Source organism: Copadichromis virginalis, linkage group LG6, assembly GCF_057382275.1.
Source record: "Copadichromis virginalis isolate Kocher_CV1m ecotype Utaka linkage group LG6, C_Virginalis_male_GT1.1, whole genome shotgun sequence".
Lineage (NCBI taxonomy): Eukaryota > Metazoa > Chordata > Actinopteri > Cichliformes > Cichlidae > Copadichromis > Copadichromis virginalis.
This window is the reverse complement of record NC_140623.1, coordinates 8,537,462-8,555,625: the sequence shown is the minus strand read 5'-3', so window position 1 is coordinate 8,555,625 and position 18,164 is coordinate 8,537,462. Positions and strand designations below refer to the sequence as shown.

The following is an 18,164-nucleotide window of genomic DNA, read 5'->3' as shown; positions in this document are numbered from 1 at the left end:
AGGTCATCAATAATGTGAAAAAAAAAACCCAAAAGAAGAGAGAATAACACATTCATGAATGAATAGAGCTCCCACTTTTTTCACCTTGAAAGTCTGGCTGCCGGCAACGTTACCGCTGTTTCCACATTTATATATAATGTGAGTGCCAGACAAGTGCAGACAATTTCTGTGAGGGGTATAAAAGATCCTTTCAAATGCAGAAAATTGCTTACTGAAGAGACCAAATGGTATCTACTACCATTTGGTAGTGGATACCGCTGATTCAAGATTGTCTAAGGCAAATCACTATAGTTGACCCCTACATGCACAAAATCCAGTATAAGCAGGATAGTCGTGGCTTTCCTCTGCTGAACAGCAGCACGATTTCTAAGAGCTGCCTTCCACTGCTCTGTGTATTCGAACGCCCGTTATTAAATTTACAGCATTTGTTTGCCCCAGGGAGTAACCAAAAGCTTGAATGCATTTCCCTCTGATCATGTTCTGGAGTTAGTAATTGCCAAAGCAATTCATATTTAAGTGATGTAAAAGGAACAATGAAGGGGGGGGGGGGATCGGTGTTTTTATCCCCCCCCAATATTCTTAATATTTCATTCTGCTGGGACCGAATTTCGACTATAATGTCAAACAATTACATAACTCCATGTTTTATTACCGTCTCAAGCGGGGGATACCTCAAGTTTCCGCTACATGGATATCTCTCTGGCTAAAAGGTAGCTGGCAGTGAAGTGTTACTTTTCATGTTGCTGTTATTTTTGCAGAACACATCGATGTTAAAAGAAAAATAACACCTAGGGTCAGATATGGATGTGAATTCAGAATGTTATAACTTGCACTGTGGTTTGCAAATTTTAGTAGGTGTCTATGATCTGGACTTTTTTTGCCTTTGAAAATCTGGATATATATTTGTGTTCTTTGCCACTAATAATTTTCATCAACGACATTTCTTTTACTGACAAAAACAAGATGATTGATAGCTGAAAAAAAATAGTGCAAGAGGACAAAAACTGTGATGTGCTGAAATGTAATGACACTTTCGTCAACAAATAAAAAAAGAGATGGCAATATTCTGCAGGAAGGATCCAATCAGAATTACTTAAGTTGTGGAAGTAATCTCCTTGTGTCGTAAGGATCAACAGGAATTATACAACTTGTTCTTTTTTGTGGGGGACGAGAACACGAAAAAATGTCAATGGTTGGGAGGAAGAGAAGAGTTGCCATACGCACACATTTAACATTATATGTGACAGAATAGAAGCTTTGTAGACTCTCAGCCTCTCAGTGAAAACAAGATGAACTTTTCCTTTTTTTAGTTTGAATTAATTTTAGATTTAATCTAATATAATCTATGATATTTATTAGTCAACTAAAACTAAAAGAATTGTGAAACTGAATGGTCTTTCAATCAAAAGACTATGACTAAACTAAATCAAAATGAATGTAGTCTATTAGATGAGAAGAAAGGTGTCACACTAATTGTCTAATACAGCGCCCATAATTCATCTCCTTTAGCATGCATACATTTGCTGCTCACATGAACCCATCCCGGCTCCTCCCATCAATATCTGACTTTATCAGCATCATTTCTTTTGTCAGTCATTCCTGCTCTGTTCTCTGTTGAAGTCTTGCTGCTGTTCTCTCGCCTTCAGCTTTCCATGCATGCCCCCTTCCACATATGAGCACAAAGGGGTTCACAGAACTGAGCCATGTGATCAAATATGAATTACTGCAGATGGAGAGCTCAATCTTCATTGACTGCAGTGGTCCTGACAGAACTGCAGTTTAGATTACACATAGTTTAGAAGTGTTTCGATGCAGCACCACAAGCAAAGGGAACTCTCTCCTTTGTAAGAACAGGAGGACCAGAATCTCAAAATACAGGTGAATCAAAAAGAATTATTCGATTTCAAAGGCAAAAGGTAAGAATGAAAACATCAGTTTCACATGATTGCTGCTAGGTAATGTAATGGCAGCTGTGGGTACAGGGACTCCAGATATGCTTGCTAAAGCATCCACTTGTTAAATGATGATGTAACAACACTACTTCTGGGTCCAAGCTCCTGCTGCGTTCATTAAGGCTTTTGTCTTTTTAATGCGTTGCAGTGTTTTGCATCTTGTGGTGTTTTACAGGAACAAGCCCCTAAAAATAATTAGTGGTCATTGTCAGGCTCTCTGGCTTTTTATTAGCAGTATTCAAGTGCAACGTGTCATTAAGCTCAGTTTTTCTAAACTCACAATGTAACAACAGCCTGTGGGCTCTCAATTTTCCACCAAATATTGGAATGTTTCAGGAAAGAATCGCAGTCAGGCTGACTAAGAATAGGTTCATGAAACTTAGGATTAAAAACTGTTGATAGCCAGTCATATCGGTCCGATACTGACGTAAATTACTGGATCAGATATCGGAGAGAAATAAAAAATGTAATCCGATCCATTAAATATCGAAAAAGCACCTCACAAAACTTGCAACATGGTGTAACTCGGCTCATAACCGTAGCACGTAGGAGCAGTATGTGTCATGTGACAGAGCAGCTGTGTGTATTTCTAGCCTGACTACCAAACCGGTATTTCATCTCCAATGAAGTTATCCCAGAGAGAAGTAAAGCAAGTGTGTAAGTCCATCTAAAGCATTCCCACGTTAAGCTTAAATACCGATATATGGAGCGAGTGCCTCTTCTCTCTCCCTCCCTCTCCTGCTCCTACTTCAATCGTGAAACTGATCAATGATCAGCTGATCGGCTTTTCTGTGCAAGTCCCTCTCTCTTGTTTGTTTATTGCCCACTTTGCGCCAGAAAGAGGAAACCAGCGGCTGAACAACAGCAGCACGTTTAACCTTGATAAGCTGTTGTTAGAATTTATTTAACATTACTTTCTACACCAGGATCTTTTTCTATGCAGCTGACGGCTGGTAACTGTGCAGGGGCAGATCTAGCAAAGTTTAGCCAAGGGGGCCGATAGGGCATTAACAGGGAAAAGGGGGCACAAAGACATACTTTTCTTTCTTATTCTCATTTAAAATGTCTAGCTTTTAACAAATAATTATCTGAATCTTACACCCAAAGTTTTAATCTAATGTAAAATATATGGCTCAGGGGGTTGGGAATTGCATCTGTAACCGGAAGGTCGCCGGTTCGATCCCTGGGCTCTCTGTCCTGGTCGTTGTGTCCCTGGGCAAGAAACTTTACCCTACTTGCCTACTGGTGTTGGCCAGTAGGGTCATCAGGCCGATGGCGCGATATGGCAGCCTCGCTTCTGTCAGTCTGCCCCAGGGCAGCTGTGGCTACAACTGTAGCTTGCCTCCACCAGTGTATGAATGTGAGAGTGAATGAATAGTGGTATTGTAAAGTGCTTTGGGTGCCTTGAAAAGCGCTATATAAATCCAATCCATTATTATTATATAGAAGTCCATATAGTAACTGTTAAGTCTAATATACCCTAGTAAGCTATACTACTTTTTCCTTTGGGAAGATACCATCTGTGCAGTTTGCAGTTTGAGACCCGGGTGAGCAGCCACACTCATCATTTTACTGACGATGACAAAATCTGGGCAGTTTTAAAGTCTCAGTGATGCTAAAGTGCTTGTTTGAACCCAGAAATACCCAACAACTTTATATTTAGCTTCTTTGTTCGCTGTATTAAAAATACATCTTTTTGATATCAAATGATTCATTTCGATACATACTGTATTTGAAAGTTATTTCAGTTATGTTATACTCAGTGCTGTGGGCTGCTGTGCAGTATTGATGCAAGCACTTTCTATCCAATTTCCCATTTTTTGTGTAATATTTGATCATCTAAGAAGTTCCTTTTGCTTCAAACAAGGAAAAACACAGTTAGATTTTGATCTTTTTGTGGAATTTGCTGACTAAAGAAAATGTATAACATTTTCAAGCCTTATTGACATGAGCTGCAGAGCACAGCCTCAACCTAACCAATGTGCAGGTGCATCACAGATGTTTTCAGCTTCAGTGACTTACACAAGGATATTTATGACAGTCACTCCAAACCTGGACAGTTAAACTGCAGACTCTGTGTGTAATCCTGCCTCTTGTTTGCAGCGCTGTGTGTCAAGGTCATTCACACAAAGGGAGATTAATAGCACAGATGCTGAGGTGCCACAGTTTACTTTGTGGACTTCTGTTGGAGACTTGAGGTGTTAGATGGACTTCCCTTCGCAGTCCTTTTTGTCGCATTTGTTTCTTGTTCATCGCTGTTTGTTTGCCCATCCTTTTCTCTCCCTCAACCTCTTTTGTTTTCCTCATTGCTCACTCGAACTCAAATCAGGAAACAGCTGCGATGCAGTTACAATAACACTAGAGTTTAAACACTAAAATTCAGAGCCTTGCCTTTACTTAACCTGGCTCTGTGTGCTGTCTGGCTACATTTATTTCCCCCCTTACCCCCTGCTGCAGAGCAGTAGTGGGGAAAACTAGCACACCAGCCTTGATGTGAGAAAGCTAACCTGCTGGGCTTTTGGTAATCAGGCAACACTGGGCAGAGTGCTGCCGAACAGGAAGCGAGGACGTGACATATGGTGGCGGCTATTCACTTGGCTATGAGGTGCATGAACATGTATGCAATTATAGTAATTATAATACAACAGCAGTCATTGTATATGTGAGACATGTGTCTGGCTGACTGTGTGCATTGTAATTGCATACATGTGAATGAAAATCACATGACATGGCAGCACAAAATTACAATCTATGCTTGTGTGTATGCCCGTGTGCATGTTCATACGTGTGTCTGTGTGTGTGCATGAGTGGCAGCACGCGGGTGAATGAGTGCAGCTGTATTGGAGAGCCCTGCAGAATGAAAGGCAGATTAATTAAAAATGCTTCAGATACCCAGCCTCAGCTGTTACTCCCTCAACAGAACGGACCTTCATAACAAAGTCCCTCAAACACGCACTAAGTCATACACAGACACACACACACAGCGATATAAATGCTACCCAGTCCACTGATAAGAACACACAGCTCATGCAGAGCTGTACTGTCAGACACAACAGGTTGTTTGATTGAGACAAAAAATACATACATACACATGCACACTGTCGCCATGACACAAAACACGCACGTGCAGTACAGTGCTGTGCAGTACAGTGCTGTGCAGACGCTTTAAACACTTGCGTTAATTAGAACTGGTAATACATCTGATTGGTTCCCTTTGCAAGCGTGACAACATCCCAAACCTACTGCTGAGAAATTCGAAAAACAAAACTATCTTTACTGGCAAAAAAGAACAAGGAGTCCTGCAACAGATGGTGCTGTAGGGCCCCCAGGAAACATCATCAAGTCACACAAAAAGACAGAAGACAGTGAGACAGCATAAATCCACAGAAGAACTGTGGCAAGTTCTCAAAGATGCTTTGGGGGACCTACCAGCCGAGTACACTAAAGAAGTGTAACAAACATCTGTGCCAGTTTAAAGAACAAAGGTGATCACACTAAATATTGACTTGAACCCCCTGCCTTGTACAACACTTTGGATTATATGAAATTTTTTTAAGCATCTCTAATTTATCTTTAGTGCCTACAAATTTTGTGGCAATGTTCATTCCAGTAGCAGAGCAGTGCTGTCTTCCTGAAGTTGACTGCCTCGATTTAAAAACTGAGAAACAAGGTCCTTCAAAAGCCCAGCGGTGATGAAAGCTTCAGCGTGACAGGCATATTATCAGCTCTTCTACACGGCTCTGTGTGTGTGTGTGTGTGTGTGTGTGTGTGTGTGTGTGTGTGTGTGTGTGTGTGAGAGAGAGAGAGAGACTTTGATTGTCCAAAGGTGAATCAAACCCTACTTTTTCACACGTACAATAACTGTGGTGATATTTTGTGCTCTCATTTGATCTGTGTCTGCAGAGCAGGAGGGCTTCTGCAGGTGTGAGAAAATCTGTGATTAAACATATGTCACTGCTACAACTATTCATTTTAAAGCGGGACAGATCAGAAGGACCCATGAGAACTCAACATAACATTCACAGTAAGTGATTTCATTCTACAGGAAGTACAGACTGGAACAGAGTATGAGAATTACAACAGTGAAAACAGGAACAGTGCAGAAAAGAAACACCAATTATACAGGGAGGTAAATACAGAAACAAAAACAGACACTCGGGCTCTTAGGCCTGTAAAGACACTGAGTTCATTTCTACAGATGTTTGGTTCCACTCCATCTGCATATAAAACTCGCCGTTTTGGCACTTTTAAGACCATATGTGTCTGTAAACGTGGATAGAAATATATTCAGTCCATGTTTTGTGTAGGCAAGTGTGAATATGGTCTCTCTGTGTGTGTGTGTGTGTGTGTGTGTGTGTGTGTGTGTGTGTGTGTGTGTGTGTGTGTGTGTGTGTGCGCCAAGGTGTTTTCGTATACAAATGTGTGTAGGTATATATGCTCACGTGTGGGAAGGTGTATGTAGTGTGTGTTCTTACATTTTATGTCCATAAAGTGTTACTCTAAACTATTCAAACACGTACAGTATATTCATTGATTCTCTACATTAGCGTTTGTGTGTTTTGTGGAGTTGTGTAAGAGTGTGTGTTTGTCACAGTTGGCCACCGGTAAAAAAAACTCTTCTGTTTTTGTTGCGTGTTGGTTTCACGAGGCAACTCCCTCCGTCAGTCTCTCTTGTTCGGTTGACAGTGAGCCGAAAGGTCAGCGGATCTACCGTCAACCCACAAATAAATCAACCAACTGACGACTCAACTTCAACAGCAGACAGACATTTTTAAAATCACAGTCCTGCTTCCTCTGTGGAGCCAGTCAAATAGCCAAAGACAAAAGTCAACTCGGGGTTCTTCGGGGGTTTGGACTTGTTATCAAGCCTCTAGTTTGATACAGACAAGTCACAGAGCTTCTTTCTCAGTGCCAGTAAGCAATATAGTTTCACAGTGCTTAAAATTTAAAGTGTTGAAAGTAGTTAATTAGTCTGACACCTCTGAAAGGGGTGTGAAATGGTGTTTTTCAAATGGGGGAAGGGGGGGGGGGGGGGCAGAAGTGACTGTTATTTGGCAGAGATCAGAAATGATAGTTAATGTAAGTATGACCATCCAGGGTAGAAAACTAGCCTGGCATCACCAGACAAACTTAGGAATGTCAAATAGTCTGAAACTTCTTGGTTCACTTTTGATTTCCAGCAGGAGCAGAATACAATGTTTCTGGATGCAATCAGATAGACTGAAAACCACAGTGAATTCCTCATTAGCTCTCAGGTAACTGCTAGCTTGGCTGATAACCTAGCAAAACCAATGGTGAACTGCACCAAACACTTTAACTGAAAGTCTGTGCTTCTTGAAAGTTGGAGCTTCTCCAAGTCTAAGAAAATTGCCTTCAGAAACTTCTTAAGCTTCCGCAACAGATCACTTGATTTACCAGATTGTGGTTCGTTCCCTTCAGCTTCTAAATAGTCTGTGGTGAGACTGGAGGACCTTTGGCTCTGCCTATCAATTAGTATTCATCACAATCCATGAAAACTCAAACTCCAAGTACAACAGCACTGTCTGTACTTGGTTTAACCCAAACATAACACGTAGTGTGGATAAAATGAGAATAGCACTGACCTGCTGATAACTGCTTTTCCATTATTACAGGTCCTATAATACAGGTCCTTAGATCAGTATGTTGAAAACTCTGAAGTAAAATAAACAAATACAGAAATTAAAGCATAGCTGAAAAAAATATCTCCAAGAGCAGCAGGGAGGGAGGGAGAGCTCAGAATGAACAGTAAATTAAACCTGGCCCGGGAAAGCAAGACTGTCCCATCGTGTCACGCTTTAACACAAAAAATGCACGTCTTCAAATTGCACCAAACTGTGGCTTCTGAAATGTAATCTGATCTAAAAATGTATCATATTTTACATGTTTACAACATAAATTGATTACTTTGTTTAGCAGAATGCAGATAAATGTGCCAAGATAGGTTAAGAGATTAAATTGTCAGGACGTTACACTTCCTGTAGCACATACTTCTCACCCAAGACTCCCATTTTCTACAGTGATATTAAACTCAAGGAGAACGGGCAAAAAGTTATATTTGCAGCATAGGCTTCTGTGGTCCATTACCTTGTTAATGGTAAAGGAAAAATAGGCAAAAAGGGATAGAGGGAGGAATTCTTCTGAGTTTACTTCAGCCAGACGCTATCTGTATAGTGTTTTAATGTTTACAGCATTAATACAAAGCCAGTGTTTCCACTGCAGACTTCATCCTATGGATTCATAAGTTTAATTAAAAAGGAGCAAAGAGACCTCGTCTCCATTCCCTGGGAACCATTGCAACCCATTGGTTTCTGTGCCTGAGGTTCACATTTAGAACAACTACAACTCCAAAGGGAGGAAATGAGCAGGGTTGTTCTGTGATTTTCCATGACTATTGATTTGTGTTTTTCAATAAGCCTGAACTTCAGAAACTTACGAAACTGAAATAAGAAGCCAAACTTGCGCAGCAATGACTCCCCGAGGCAGCCAGTGATATTGTCTAGAAACCACCGTGAATTTGTTTGAGGCATATAGAAACTATCCTTCTAGTTTATAACTTAATAAAAAGCTTTTAGACCAGACCCATTCAACCCAAAGTACCAGGACTAGAATCGTGATGTTAATGCCAGTTTTGTGGCACAAAAAAAAAGAAGCCTAGCGAATTATTTTTGTTCAGAGCATACACAATGCCTGATTACCAGTTTAATTGTACTCTTGAATTCCTCTCCTCTGGGTAAAGGTAGTTTGACTTGTGAGACTGCCACAAGCTGTGCTTTCTCAATTGTTCCCTGTTACCTTTAACTTCTGAAGGCCTACGATTTCATACATGACCATGGTTAAGTACACAGACTGGAAAGAAGATGCACTCTATCAAATCCCAGGTTATAGAATCTGTACATTTGTCAGTATCAACCAGTGGAAGTAAAGAAGAGCAAAGCTTGGTCACCATGTATGAACTCCTCTCCGGGGCAGAGGAAAAAGTCTGCTTGGAGAACAGCTTGGTTAAAGAGTAATTTTATAGATTTAAATAAACACTGGACTGGTGGACAAAAGTGAGTGATGGTCTTGGTAATGGTGTGACGTATGGCAAATTGGAAACTATGAATAATTCCATGAATAACTGAGCTAATGTTATTCCTTACATCTAAAGAAATGCCTTCGGGGTACGTGAGGGTAACCTCAGCTCGATTCCCCTTCTTCTTCCAAGTTAAGCCATTATTTTTTTAAAAAGCTTCTACCCCTGCATAGCCTGTGGTACTAATTTAAAACTAATTGATTGGTGATTCCTTTTGTACGTTACAAATAGGGGAGCTGCCAGTAAAACTTGAACAAAAGGCAAAAATAGAACACTAGGCACTTTATAAAAAATGGACACGGTCCAACTGAGTGCCCAAGGGAATTCACACTGTGGATTTTTTATGCGCTACCACTCGCCCAAATTAGGTTCTATTGATCTAATGATAAAGTAATGACATTCTGCTGACATCCCATTGCAAACACCAGTGGGTCTATTGCACTGACTGCCACAGATGACATAGAAATGCCAGTTATTACTCAAAATAATAGAATATCAAAAGCAAAAACATTCTCTGACTTGTCTTTGTTTTGGTTTTTTTGGTCCAGGTTTTGAGAGATTGTGCCATCACACTGCTGCAGTGGAAGTGAAGGTGATTTTCATTCAGACAAATTAAATATATTACAATCAGACATTTCTTTTAGTGACAAAGGGTGGCAAATTATAACATATTTGGATGGGACAATTTATGCAGAACAAAGTGCAGTGTTAAAAAATCTAATAAAATGACATGTCCCAACTGCTTTTAAACATGATCATTTCTATTTCTCACAGCAGATTTGGGGTCATTTGCGCTGACCTTTGCGACTCTGCCTATTCTTTAGACGTACATTTTATAGGTGAAAGAGTAAATAAATGCCCCATCAAACTCACACTGTCAATGGTGGCTTGATTCAAGGCCTATCAAAACAATAACATCAGATTAAATCCTGTGGAAAATCAAATAAGAATGCATTACTTGCATGCCTTGCAAACAGGCCAATCCAGACCAATCATACTCAAAGCAGAAAGAACATAGCCCAGAAGGTTATAGCCTAATTTCACCTTCACCTGCACAAGTGAAGGTGAATGACTTTTTGTTTTTCACGCCAGTGTCTGACTATCATTCCTGCCTGCAAAAAATGGAGGGAAATGCAAAGTGATGAGACATTATATAAATAAAAAATGGGTAGACAGACAGCGAAACAAGGCTATCTGTTATTAATTTCAGTCAAGCTCTGAATCCTGCAGAGTTAATAATATCAGCAGAGCCTTCTGACCTCAGATGATGATACAACATCAGCCTTCAAAAATTTGTCATTAATTTATCCCATTAAGTTGGACAGAGTTGGCAGAAAAACAGAGGGAAATGAGTTATATTTGCATTTTAAGAATTTATAGCTTGTAATAGGAATTTGGGCAGAAAATTAAATAAAAATGCTCAAGGTCTCTTGTTTAGTCCACAACAGTCCCAAGCCTTGCTCCTCTAATCCATTTTCATTGTATTAACCATAGTTTTAAACCCTAATCCTAAATAAACCAAGGCTGTAACTTTCCTTTGTTTTCTTTATACTTTGCTGACCACAATGGAAAAGATTATAATGGAAACCTGTAAAGTCATACCTCCCAAGGGCACTTTGGTCCAGGTCTAGCGAGCTACCAGCTTCCACCCAGAGCACAAGGTGGTCATATATAGTGTAGCGTCAGAGTACATCCCTAGGGTCTTCACCCTGCGTATTATTCATTTCATCTTAATTTGTAGTAGTGGAAGCATTTCACTTTTTTGTTTTTAGGGTTCCTTGCATTCAGTTGATTCAAAGGCAACTGACAATACACTGAAGTCTGTCTGCATAATGGGGAAATTGTTAAAAATGAGATGCTGCTACAGTAAACCCTTACTTATTCTTAGTTTGCCTCTATTCCTAAACATGATTACCATTTTCTTTAATATAGGAGCTAATGGCTGTCCTGTAAACCTGCATAACTCAACCTAAAGTAATTTCTGCAAGACTTGGACTATTGAAATGTAAATTTTTCATCTCATAACTTCCCTTATGAAAAGAAATATGCTACAACTGTAAATAAGAAATGGACTATGGGACAAAAATGCCTGTGGGTCTTCATGCTATCTCAACAGACAATACACAGTTATGTACTCACTCACATTCACTCATAACTTCCTGACTTTGTTGTTATCCATATATTAGCTGTACAGGCTTTGCTACCTTGGGTGAGCTTGAGAATAATAAACGACTCACCGACAACCAGAACTTTACTCTTTCACACACAAGTAATCACTCAAGCATGCAGAAACTGTACGTGCATGTCCATACACTACTGAACATCTGTTTGTAGGTGCTTCAAATCAATGAGTGTGCGCAACACAAAGCGTTCCTGAACTATTCTCACACCGGCTAATCGCCAGGAAGAACAATTAACCTGATAAGTATCATTTAATGTCTTCCCTAAAGAGGGAGATTCAGGCTTTTCTAAAACAAAACACACCTAATTCTTCACCCTGCTTCCTCATTACCATCCTAAATGATGTTTCTATAGGACAGCAGGTACTGCCGTGCCATGGAATGATTGTTTTGTGAATAACGGCTTGATGGGATTAGAGAAAAAACAGATGGCGCTTAAGTCATGATGGGTGCTGTTTCTGGGGAGATAGCTGAGCTCCAGTTTGCCAGCAGTGAGGTAGAAGACGTTTGCTTGTCATCACCTCGCCTTTGATCATTAGTGATTAGTCAACAGGTCTGTGAAGCCTGAAAGGACCAAAGTGCCCAGGGTGAGGCAGGATTCTCGTTAAAAATCATTCGTGTTGAGGTGAAGACAGAGGAGAACCTTGGAAATAGCCTCTGAAAATGTCAATGGATTTTCACAAAATCAATTTTTAAAAATCACCAGGAGAATACCTCTTTAATTCTTGAACAGGCGCCTGAATGACCTGTGTCGCTAGACACCTCTGAGGAAACATTATCTGTCTTGCTACCTTAATATGTTCCTCTTCAGTAGTCTGCTGTTGGCATTCATTCCACAATCTCCCTTAGGACATAAGCTTTGCTCCCCAGCTCACAGCTTCTGCTGGGCGGAAACACCTTTCCAGTAGTCCAAAATATCATGAAGGTCCTCGTCCTTGGCAAACTGCACCTTCTTGCGCAGAGCATGCCCTGCTGCTATATAGGATGCTTCCTCTCTAGGGCTTTTCTTGTAAGGTCGGAATCGCTCCCAGATTCGCAGTGTGCTCTCAGATGAGTACTCTGGACTGGAAGAGTAGCCAGAGTTGTAGTTGTGGTGACGAGAAGGTGAGAGCTGGGAGTAGGTGGATGTGGCATCCCTCTTGGTGCGCCCAAGTGGCTTGAGAAACGAAGCCTTTTGGGATGGTGAAGGCGATTCATTGCCACCCTCATAGTAGAGTGCAGGAAAGGAGTGGCGGTGCTCAGAGCTATGATAGTCTGGCTGAACTTCCAAGTGCTGCTGTTGCTGCTGTCCAGAGCTTACAGCGCCACCTCCATTCCCACTATTACATCCCATTCCTCCCCCATTTAAGCTCAGGCCTCCGCCATTAATATTTCCCATTCCATTTCCGTTACAGCCTCCTATTCCACCACCTCCTCCACTTCCTCCCGCTCCAACACAACCCACGGGGCTACCCTTTTCTCCTGGGTACTTGGGAGGGTCACTGCGCTGCTCAGGGATGTCTACACTATACACTCTTGTGTTCTTGGCAGAGCCTGCAGAAGGGGGACCACAGCGGTTCTTAACCACAGCAGTGTCTGCGCTCAGTTGCCTCTGAAGGGGCCGCACTGCATTGGCTGGGGGTGGATCACGGTAAGGAGGGGAGAGAAATCCACCCCCGCTGATACCAGGCCGCTCAGATAAGGGCATGACCAGGGGCACTGGGGCCATTGAAGGCGGGTGAGGCTGTTGATGGAGCTGTGGATGAGGCTGAGAATGGGGCTGAGAATGGGACTGAGGATGTGGCTGAGGATGTGGTTGAGGAATTGGCTGAGGATGAGGTTGTGGATGAGGTTGAAGGTGAGGCTTAGGGTGCACCTTTGGAGAGGAAGCCATGATCTGATCTCCAGGGTGACCTGGAGAGAGGGGGAGAAGGTTGCGCGGGAGCGATGCTATGCAAGGAGGCTGGGAGGACACAGAACTGGTATTGTCAGCTGTGGTCACAGCATTAGCTGAGGCATCCAGCTTCAGGGCATCAATGCAGTTGTTGATAATCTGGTTCACCTTATCGACCTCCTTAGCAATGGTGGAGATCTCTGATGCTGAGCCACGACCGTCATCATCTGAATCCTCCCCAGCCTCCGTCCCATTCTCAGCCCCACCTCGCATATCCACAACTACTTCCCCTCCTGGCCCTGCTCCTCCAGCTGCCATCACTGCCTCCCTGCCTTCCCCTGCCATTCCCGTTGTCCTTATATCCATGTAGTTACCCTTGCCACCCATAGCCTCAGAGAAGGCAGTGGCCATTTTTTCCACCTGTGGCAAGGTGGAGAGGCGGGAAGAACTGGTGTTGGCTGAACCGTGAAGCATGCCTGTGCTAGAGGAGGCAGATTGGGGCAGCTTGGCTCCTGCACCGCCTAAATGGTGATGCTGGTGGTGAGCCTGCTCCTGAAGACGCTGCATGGCATTTGGGTCATTGACTACAGCTGCAGCTGCTTCTGGGCCATACCTAAAAAAAAAGGTCAGATTTACTTTTAAACAAACAATACTCTGTTTCCATATTGCGTACCTTTTCTAAAAACTGGTTTCCCTTCAGTGATGGCCTAAGATGACAAAATCCTTGCTTTTTTAATTAAAGCTTAAAGAATTATAAAAATGACCTAAAGACTCGATAAAGAGTATGACTGATTTTTTTAAGCCATTGCTTGCAGTTAGAATAAATGAGGTCTTTCATAAATTCAAAAAGAAATGCACTGCAGCAAAACAACTAATGAAGAGATAATGAAATAATAAATTGTTCCAAAGAAGTCAATTACACCCACAGGACATAGTCATGTCAGTTTTTGGCTACAACATCCAAAGATGCATGACAGAAGATTCTATTGTGATCCCCAAAACTTTGATTAACAAACATGCACTGTCTCATACCTCATTTCCAAAATTGTTTTCTTCACACTAATTGCTTTTTCCTTCTCTTCCTGGATGCGTCGGCGCCTCAGACAGTAATAGACAAATCCAAGAACAATGACCATGCCAAACAGACATCCCAGGATGGTCATGATGTAGTGGGTTGTTGTTGAAGGATTCGTTTGGTGGTCCAGTGGTCCAGTAGCTCGTGTGGTAAAAGACATGCAGGTGTGGTTGTACTTTTGAGACTTCCTTACAGAAGCCACACAACAGGTGTAATTGGACTGTGGTTTCAGCCCCTTCAAAGTTATGGTGGCTTTGCTTGACTTGAGGGATATGTCCTCTTCAAGAGAAGTGTTGTTATACCGGGAGAGAACATACATCTTACTGTAGGGATGTGGGATCTTGACTATTAGTGAAGCTGTGTACGGAGCAACTGTTTGAAGCTTCATAGAAATTTGAGGGTTATAGATAGGGTCAGCAGTGGATGAGGTGGTTGGCTGATGGTACACACCTTGATCTTGGTCCAAACCCATCCCTGAGCCATCTTGATCTGGCATCTGAGAGGTCATCCCTGGAATTATCACACCATCACGACACATTGATAATAATATGTTTCGAGCATTTCTTCCATTTCCATACCCGGGACTCAAGAGTGGATAGCCAGTCATTTCTGGAGGTGTTTCACACTGGAGACGGTCATAGGTGCGGGTGACATTGTTAAACTCATCCAGCCAAGTGAGAAAACTGTAAAGCTCGCAGCCACAGTGGAACGGGTTTCCACCTAGTTCACATACTGTCAGTCTGCTGAGAACCGTTAAAGTAGATGGGTCAAGACGGGCCAACTTGTTGGAAGATAAGTCTAGGCTGTTGAGGTTGGGACACTCCCAGAAGGCATTGGTGGCAATGACCTCAATGAGGTTGTGTTGCAAGAAGAGGCACTGCATTCGACCCAGACCTCTCAACATGCCCTCAGTCAGGTTGGTTAGTTTGTTGTAGCCCAGTTGAAGAACCTGGGTCAAGGAGACAATCGGCTGTTAAAAAATATGCTCAGTTGTTCACCACATTTTCATTAATTGGTTGTTGCTTTTCTGTAGAGGATGTCAGAACACAGTTTAAGCTGAAACAATTTGGGAACATTTTGCTGCATTATCTAACCAAGTGTTAAGACATGAGTGATTCAACCGGACAAACATCTGAAATGATATACACAAGAAATTCACAGATTCATTTGCTGTTAACACTTACATTTAGCATGGTCTAAATGGGATTCATATTTAACCTCCTAAGACCTGAACTCTTCCACGTCATGCATTTTTAATTTCTCTTTGATATTTGGGGATATTGGGACCTGATGAATGTAAAAACAAAGAATTACCAGTTTTTTCTTTTTTTACCTAATTTTTTTTTTTAAGAAAAATGAGAGCCACATATGAGGATATTTATTTAAAATTTCGATAGAGCAGTTGCAGTATAATGTCCTCGTAAGTGGATATCAGGCCCTTGTAGAGCAAAATTGAGTATTTTGGTCTAAATAACCCAAAATGTGATGTCCACATATGTGGACGCCAGGTCCTAGGAGGTTAAAGACTTTACTCATTTTTCATCCACTTTTGCAGGAATATAAGAGAACTTTCCGGAAGTCTTAAGGAACGTCTATTATTTCCTTATGTACAGGTGAAGAAATAAAGTTTAAAAAAAGAGAGACAGTAAAAGCAGTTTCACTTTTGGCTTCAGACCTGTAGGTTGGCCTGTCCAGCAAAGGCGCCATCTTCAATGTAGCTGATTTCATTCTTGGTTAGATTGAGGTCAGTAAGGTTTGTAAAGCGGTACATGGAGGTAAAGAGCACGGCCTTAAGTTTATTCTCATTCAGCCTCAGGTCATGCACCTAAGAGAGACAAGACAACAGTTCACTTTACTTTTTCTGTTATAAGGGGAAGACCTAAAAAGACAGAAGCATATTGGAACCTACGTTTTTGCTTAATGAGAAATTTCCCCAGTTACACGTCGCATTCCCCAGTAATCACAGCGCATTTGTAAGCTCTTGTACACTGCTTCTGAAACATCTAGATTATGTAGGTCTTTATGCTATCTCAGTTAGGTAAAATATCTTCATATTACGTTGTCTCGTTTTAATCACTTACACTGGCAATTGTGCAGTGTTACGCCAACTAAAATATATGTTGCTTTCATTATAAGATGTCAGTGACATCATACATTTGAGTACATTACAATACCAACTATATTTAGGGAACAGACATAAAACAGCCTTCACATTCACATAGTTTACAATGACCATTACACTGAGTGTAAGAACATTAGAATCACTGTTTTCTAGTCAACATCATCATGGAGGCACAGGTTCAGCAGAGGTTGCTATAGTGATAGAGCACAACTGGCCTGCAGATAGTCATACTGACCGTGCTGTTGATGTGCTGGGGGATGGTCTCATATGGAGGCTGGTTCTGACTGCAGATAGCAAGCCAAACGTAACCTTTTTCCCCCTCTATCAGCCAGCAATCCCCTTTCACTGTGCCAGACAGGTGGAGGAGCAACAGTGCAGGGAGCAGGAGCGAGAGACACAGGGTTGGAGAGAGAGGGGACAGTCTGCTGGCCATGGTTTGGATGTCTGAGTGCCACCTCAGTAGAAGGGTAGGGGGGTCGGGGAAAGGATGGATAGAGCAGCAGTTCAAGTTCAACGCTGGAACCGATGCAAATCGGGAGGCAAGTTTAAATAGACAGAGCAGTTAATGTAAAGGCTTCCTTCTCAACAATTAGAGCTGAGGTTGCAGCATGGCAGCAAGTCCTGTCCCCATTTTAGGTGTTCCATGTCAAAGGGTTTTGGAGACTGTCAACCCAGCAGCTACTCATGGCCCCGTAAAACCGTATGACTCGATAGAACCAACGAGGACGTGCTCGATCTCAGACGAAAGGTAGAATGCCTGTACAACATAGACAGGAGGAGACAAGAAGGGAGAGGGAAAATTAACAGCGTTTATGACAGAATGATTAAGAGTAGGCAGAAAATTCTAATGCAGTTCATATATCCCCAGATGGTTTGGAATTAACTGAGTGCAGGTCTTATTAAAGTATAGGAATACATTTTTTTTAAAGTATGACTCTAATACCCATGTTACCCAATCTTTTCAAGGTAATGCACCACAGTAATAAATCCATTAACTGCCATGATTACTCCATTAAGTCTTAATAAAGCCCAGAGAAATATAGTATTACTTTTCAAATGAAACCAGACTTTTTACGCTCTGTAATTACTCATAGTCATGAACAGTGCTACAGTACAAGAAGCTGCAAGTTCTTCCATTTAGACATCATGATGGACTAATAAAAATGTAAATCGCCAAGAATATGAAAGCGACGCCGGTTGTCTAATGTGTTTTTGTCATTGTTTACAAGGCTCACCAGCTCGCAGCTGCAGTTCTATTAGTTTAACTCTAAGGTATATGATGAAACAATGACAATTTAATAGCTGAGGTTTTACAGGGGTAAAAACAGAAAGATGGGCTAAGTGAAAAACAGAGAAGGGATGATGTAATTTGCATGTTTTAACAGGATGCTAGCTGACATTTAGCCAGTTACCTTTCTCTGGGGATTAACCATGGTTTAGGCTCTAATCCAGCGTAAAATATTATGTATCTCATCAAAACAGCAGCAACTCTTTTAATTATTTTTCAAAGTTTTGATTTCCTCCCAGGGGAAAGTTATCTAGCCAAAACATGAATGACGGCTAATTGATAAATAGACTTGCTCAATTCCAAATACACTTCCCTTTGTCCTTTTTAAAAAAACTTATATTTATTTATGTTTTTAGGTTGTCTCAAGTAGATGAAGCGAATCTGATGTGTCTCAAGGAAGTGAAGCACTTACACGGTGTAAACCAGGAGAAACAGAAGAGAGATTTGGGTGCTTCTGTTCAAGTGCCCGTTTGTGATAATCTGTTCTTCCCTCCTTTTCTTTCTCATCATCTGTCTCTTTGCACATCTTAGTTAGCCTCACAGGGAAAAGGCTTCCCTTCACATTATTCTGTGAAATTGAT

The 18,164-nt window shown here is 41.5% G+C and overlaps 1 protein-coding gene across 2 annotated transcripts; it reads right to left on the bottom strand.

The window, feature by feature from the left end:
- Positions 1-11,822: 11,822 nt before the first annotated feature.
- LOC146707135 (protein phosphatase 1 regulatory subunit 29-like) lies at positions 11,823-16,982 on the bottom strand. Of its 2 annotated transcripts, XM_085460837.1 has the most exons (5): positions 16,531-16,982; positions 15,849-15,998; positions 14,131-15,122; positions 13,081-13,711; positions 11,823-12,948 (listed from the first exon to the last, which is right to left on the bottom strand). In XM_085460837.1, the coding sequence occupies exons 1-5, from the start codon at positions 16,726-16,728 to the stop codon at positions 12,097-12,099; spliced, it is 2,823 nt and encodes a 940-aa protein (XP_085316963.1). In that variant the 5' UTR covers positions 16,729-16,982; the 3' UTR covers positions 11,823-12,096. The 2 variants fall into 2 exon arrangements, with proteins under 2 accessions (XP_085316963.1, XP_085316962.1); XM_085460836.1 differs by having other exon boundaries at positions 11,823-13,711.
- Between the last annotated feature and the right edge of the window lie 1,182 nt (positions 16,983-18,164).

Bases quoted from the DNA above. Each gene is read 5' to 3' on its own strand.
- LOC146707135 (XM_085460836.1), bottom strand. From the start codon at position 16,728: ATGGCCAGCAGACTGTCCCCTCTCTCTCCAACCCTGTGTCTCTCGCTC. The intron at 15,123-15,848 runs GTCTGAAGCCAA...TCCTTGACCCAG, and splicing joins CTGGACAGGCCAACCTACAG to GTTCTTCAACTGGGCTACAA. The intron at 13,712-14,130 runs GTATGAGACAGT...CTTTTTTTTTAG, and splicing joins AAAACAATTTTGGAAATGAG to GTATGGCCCAGAAGCAGCTG.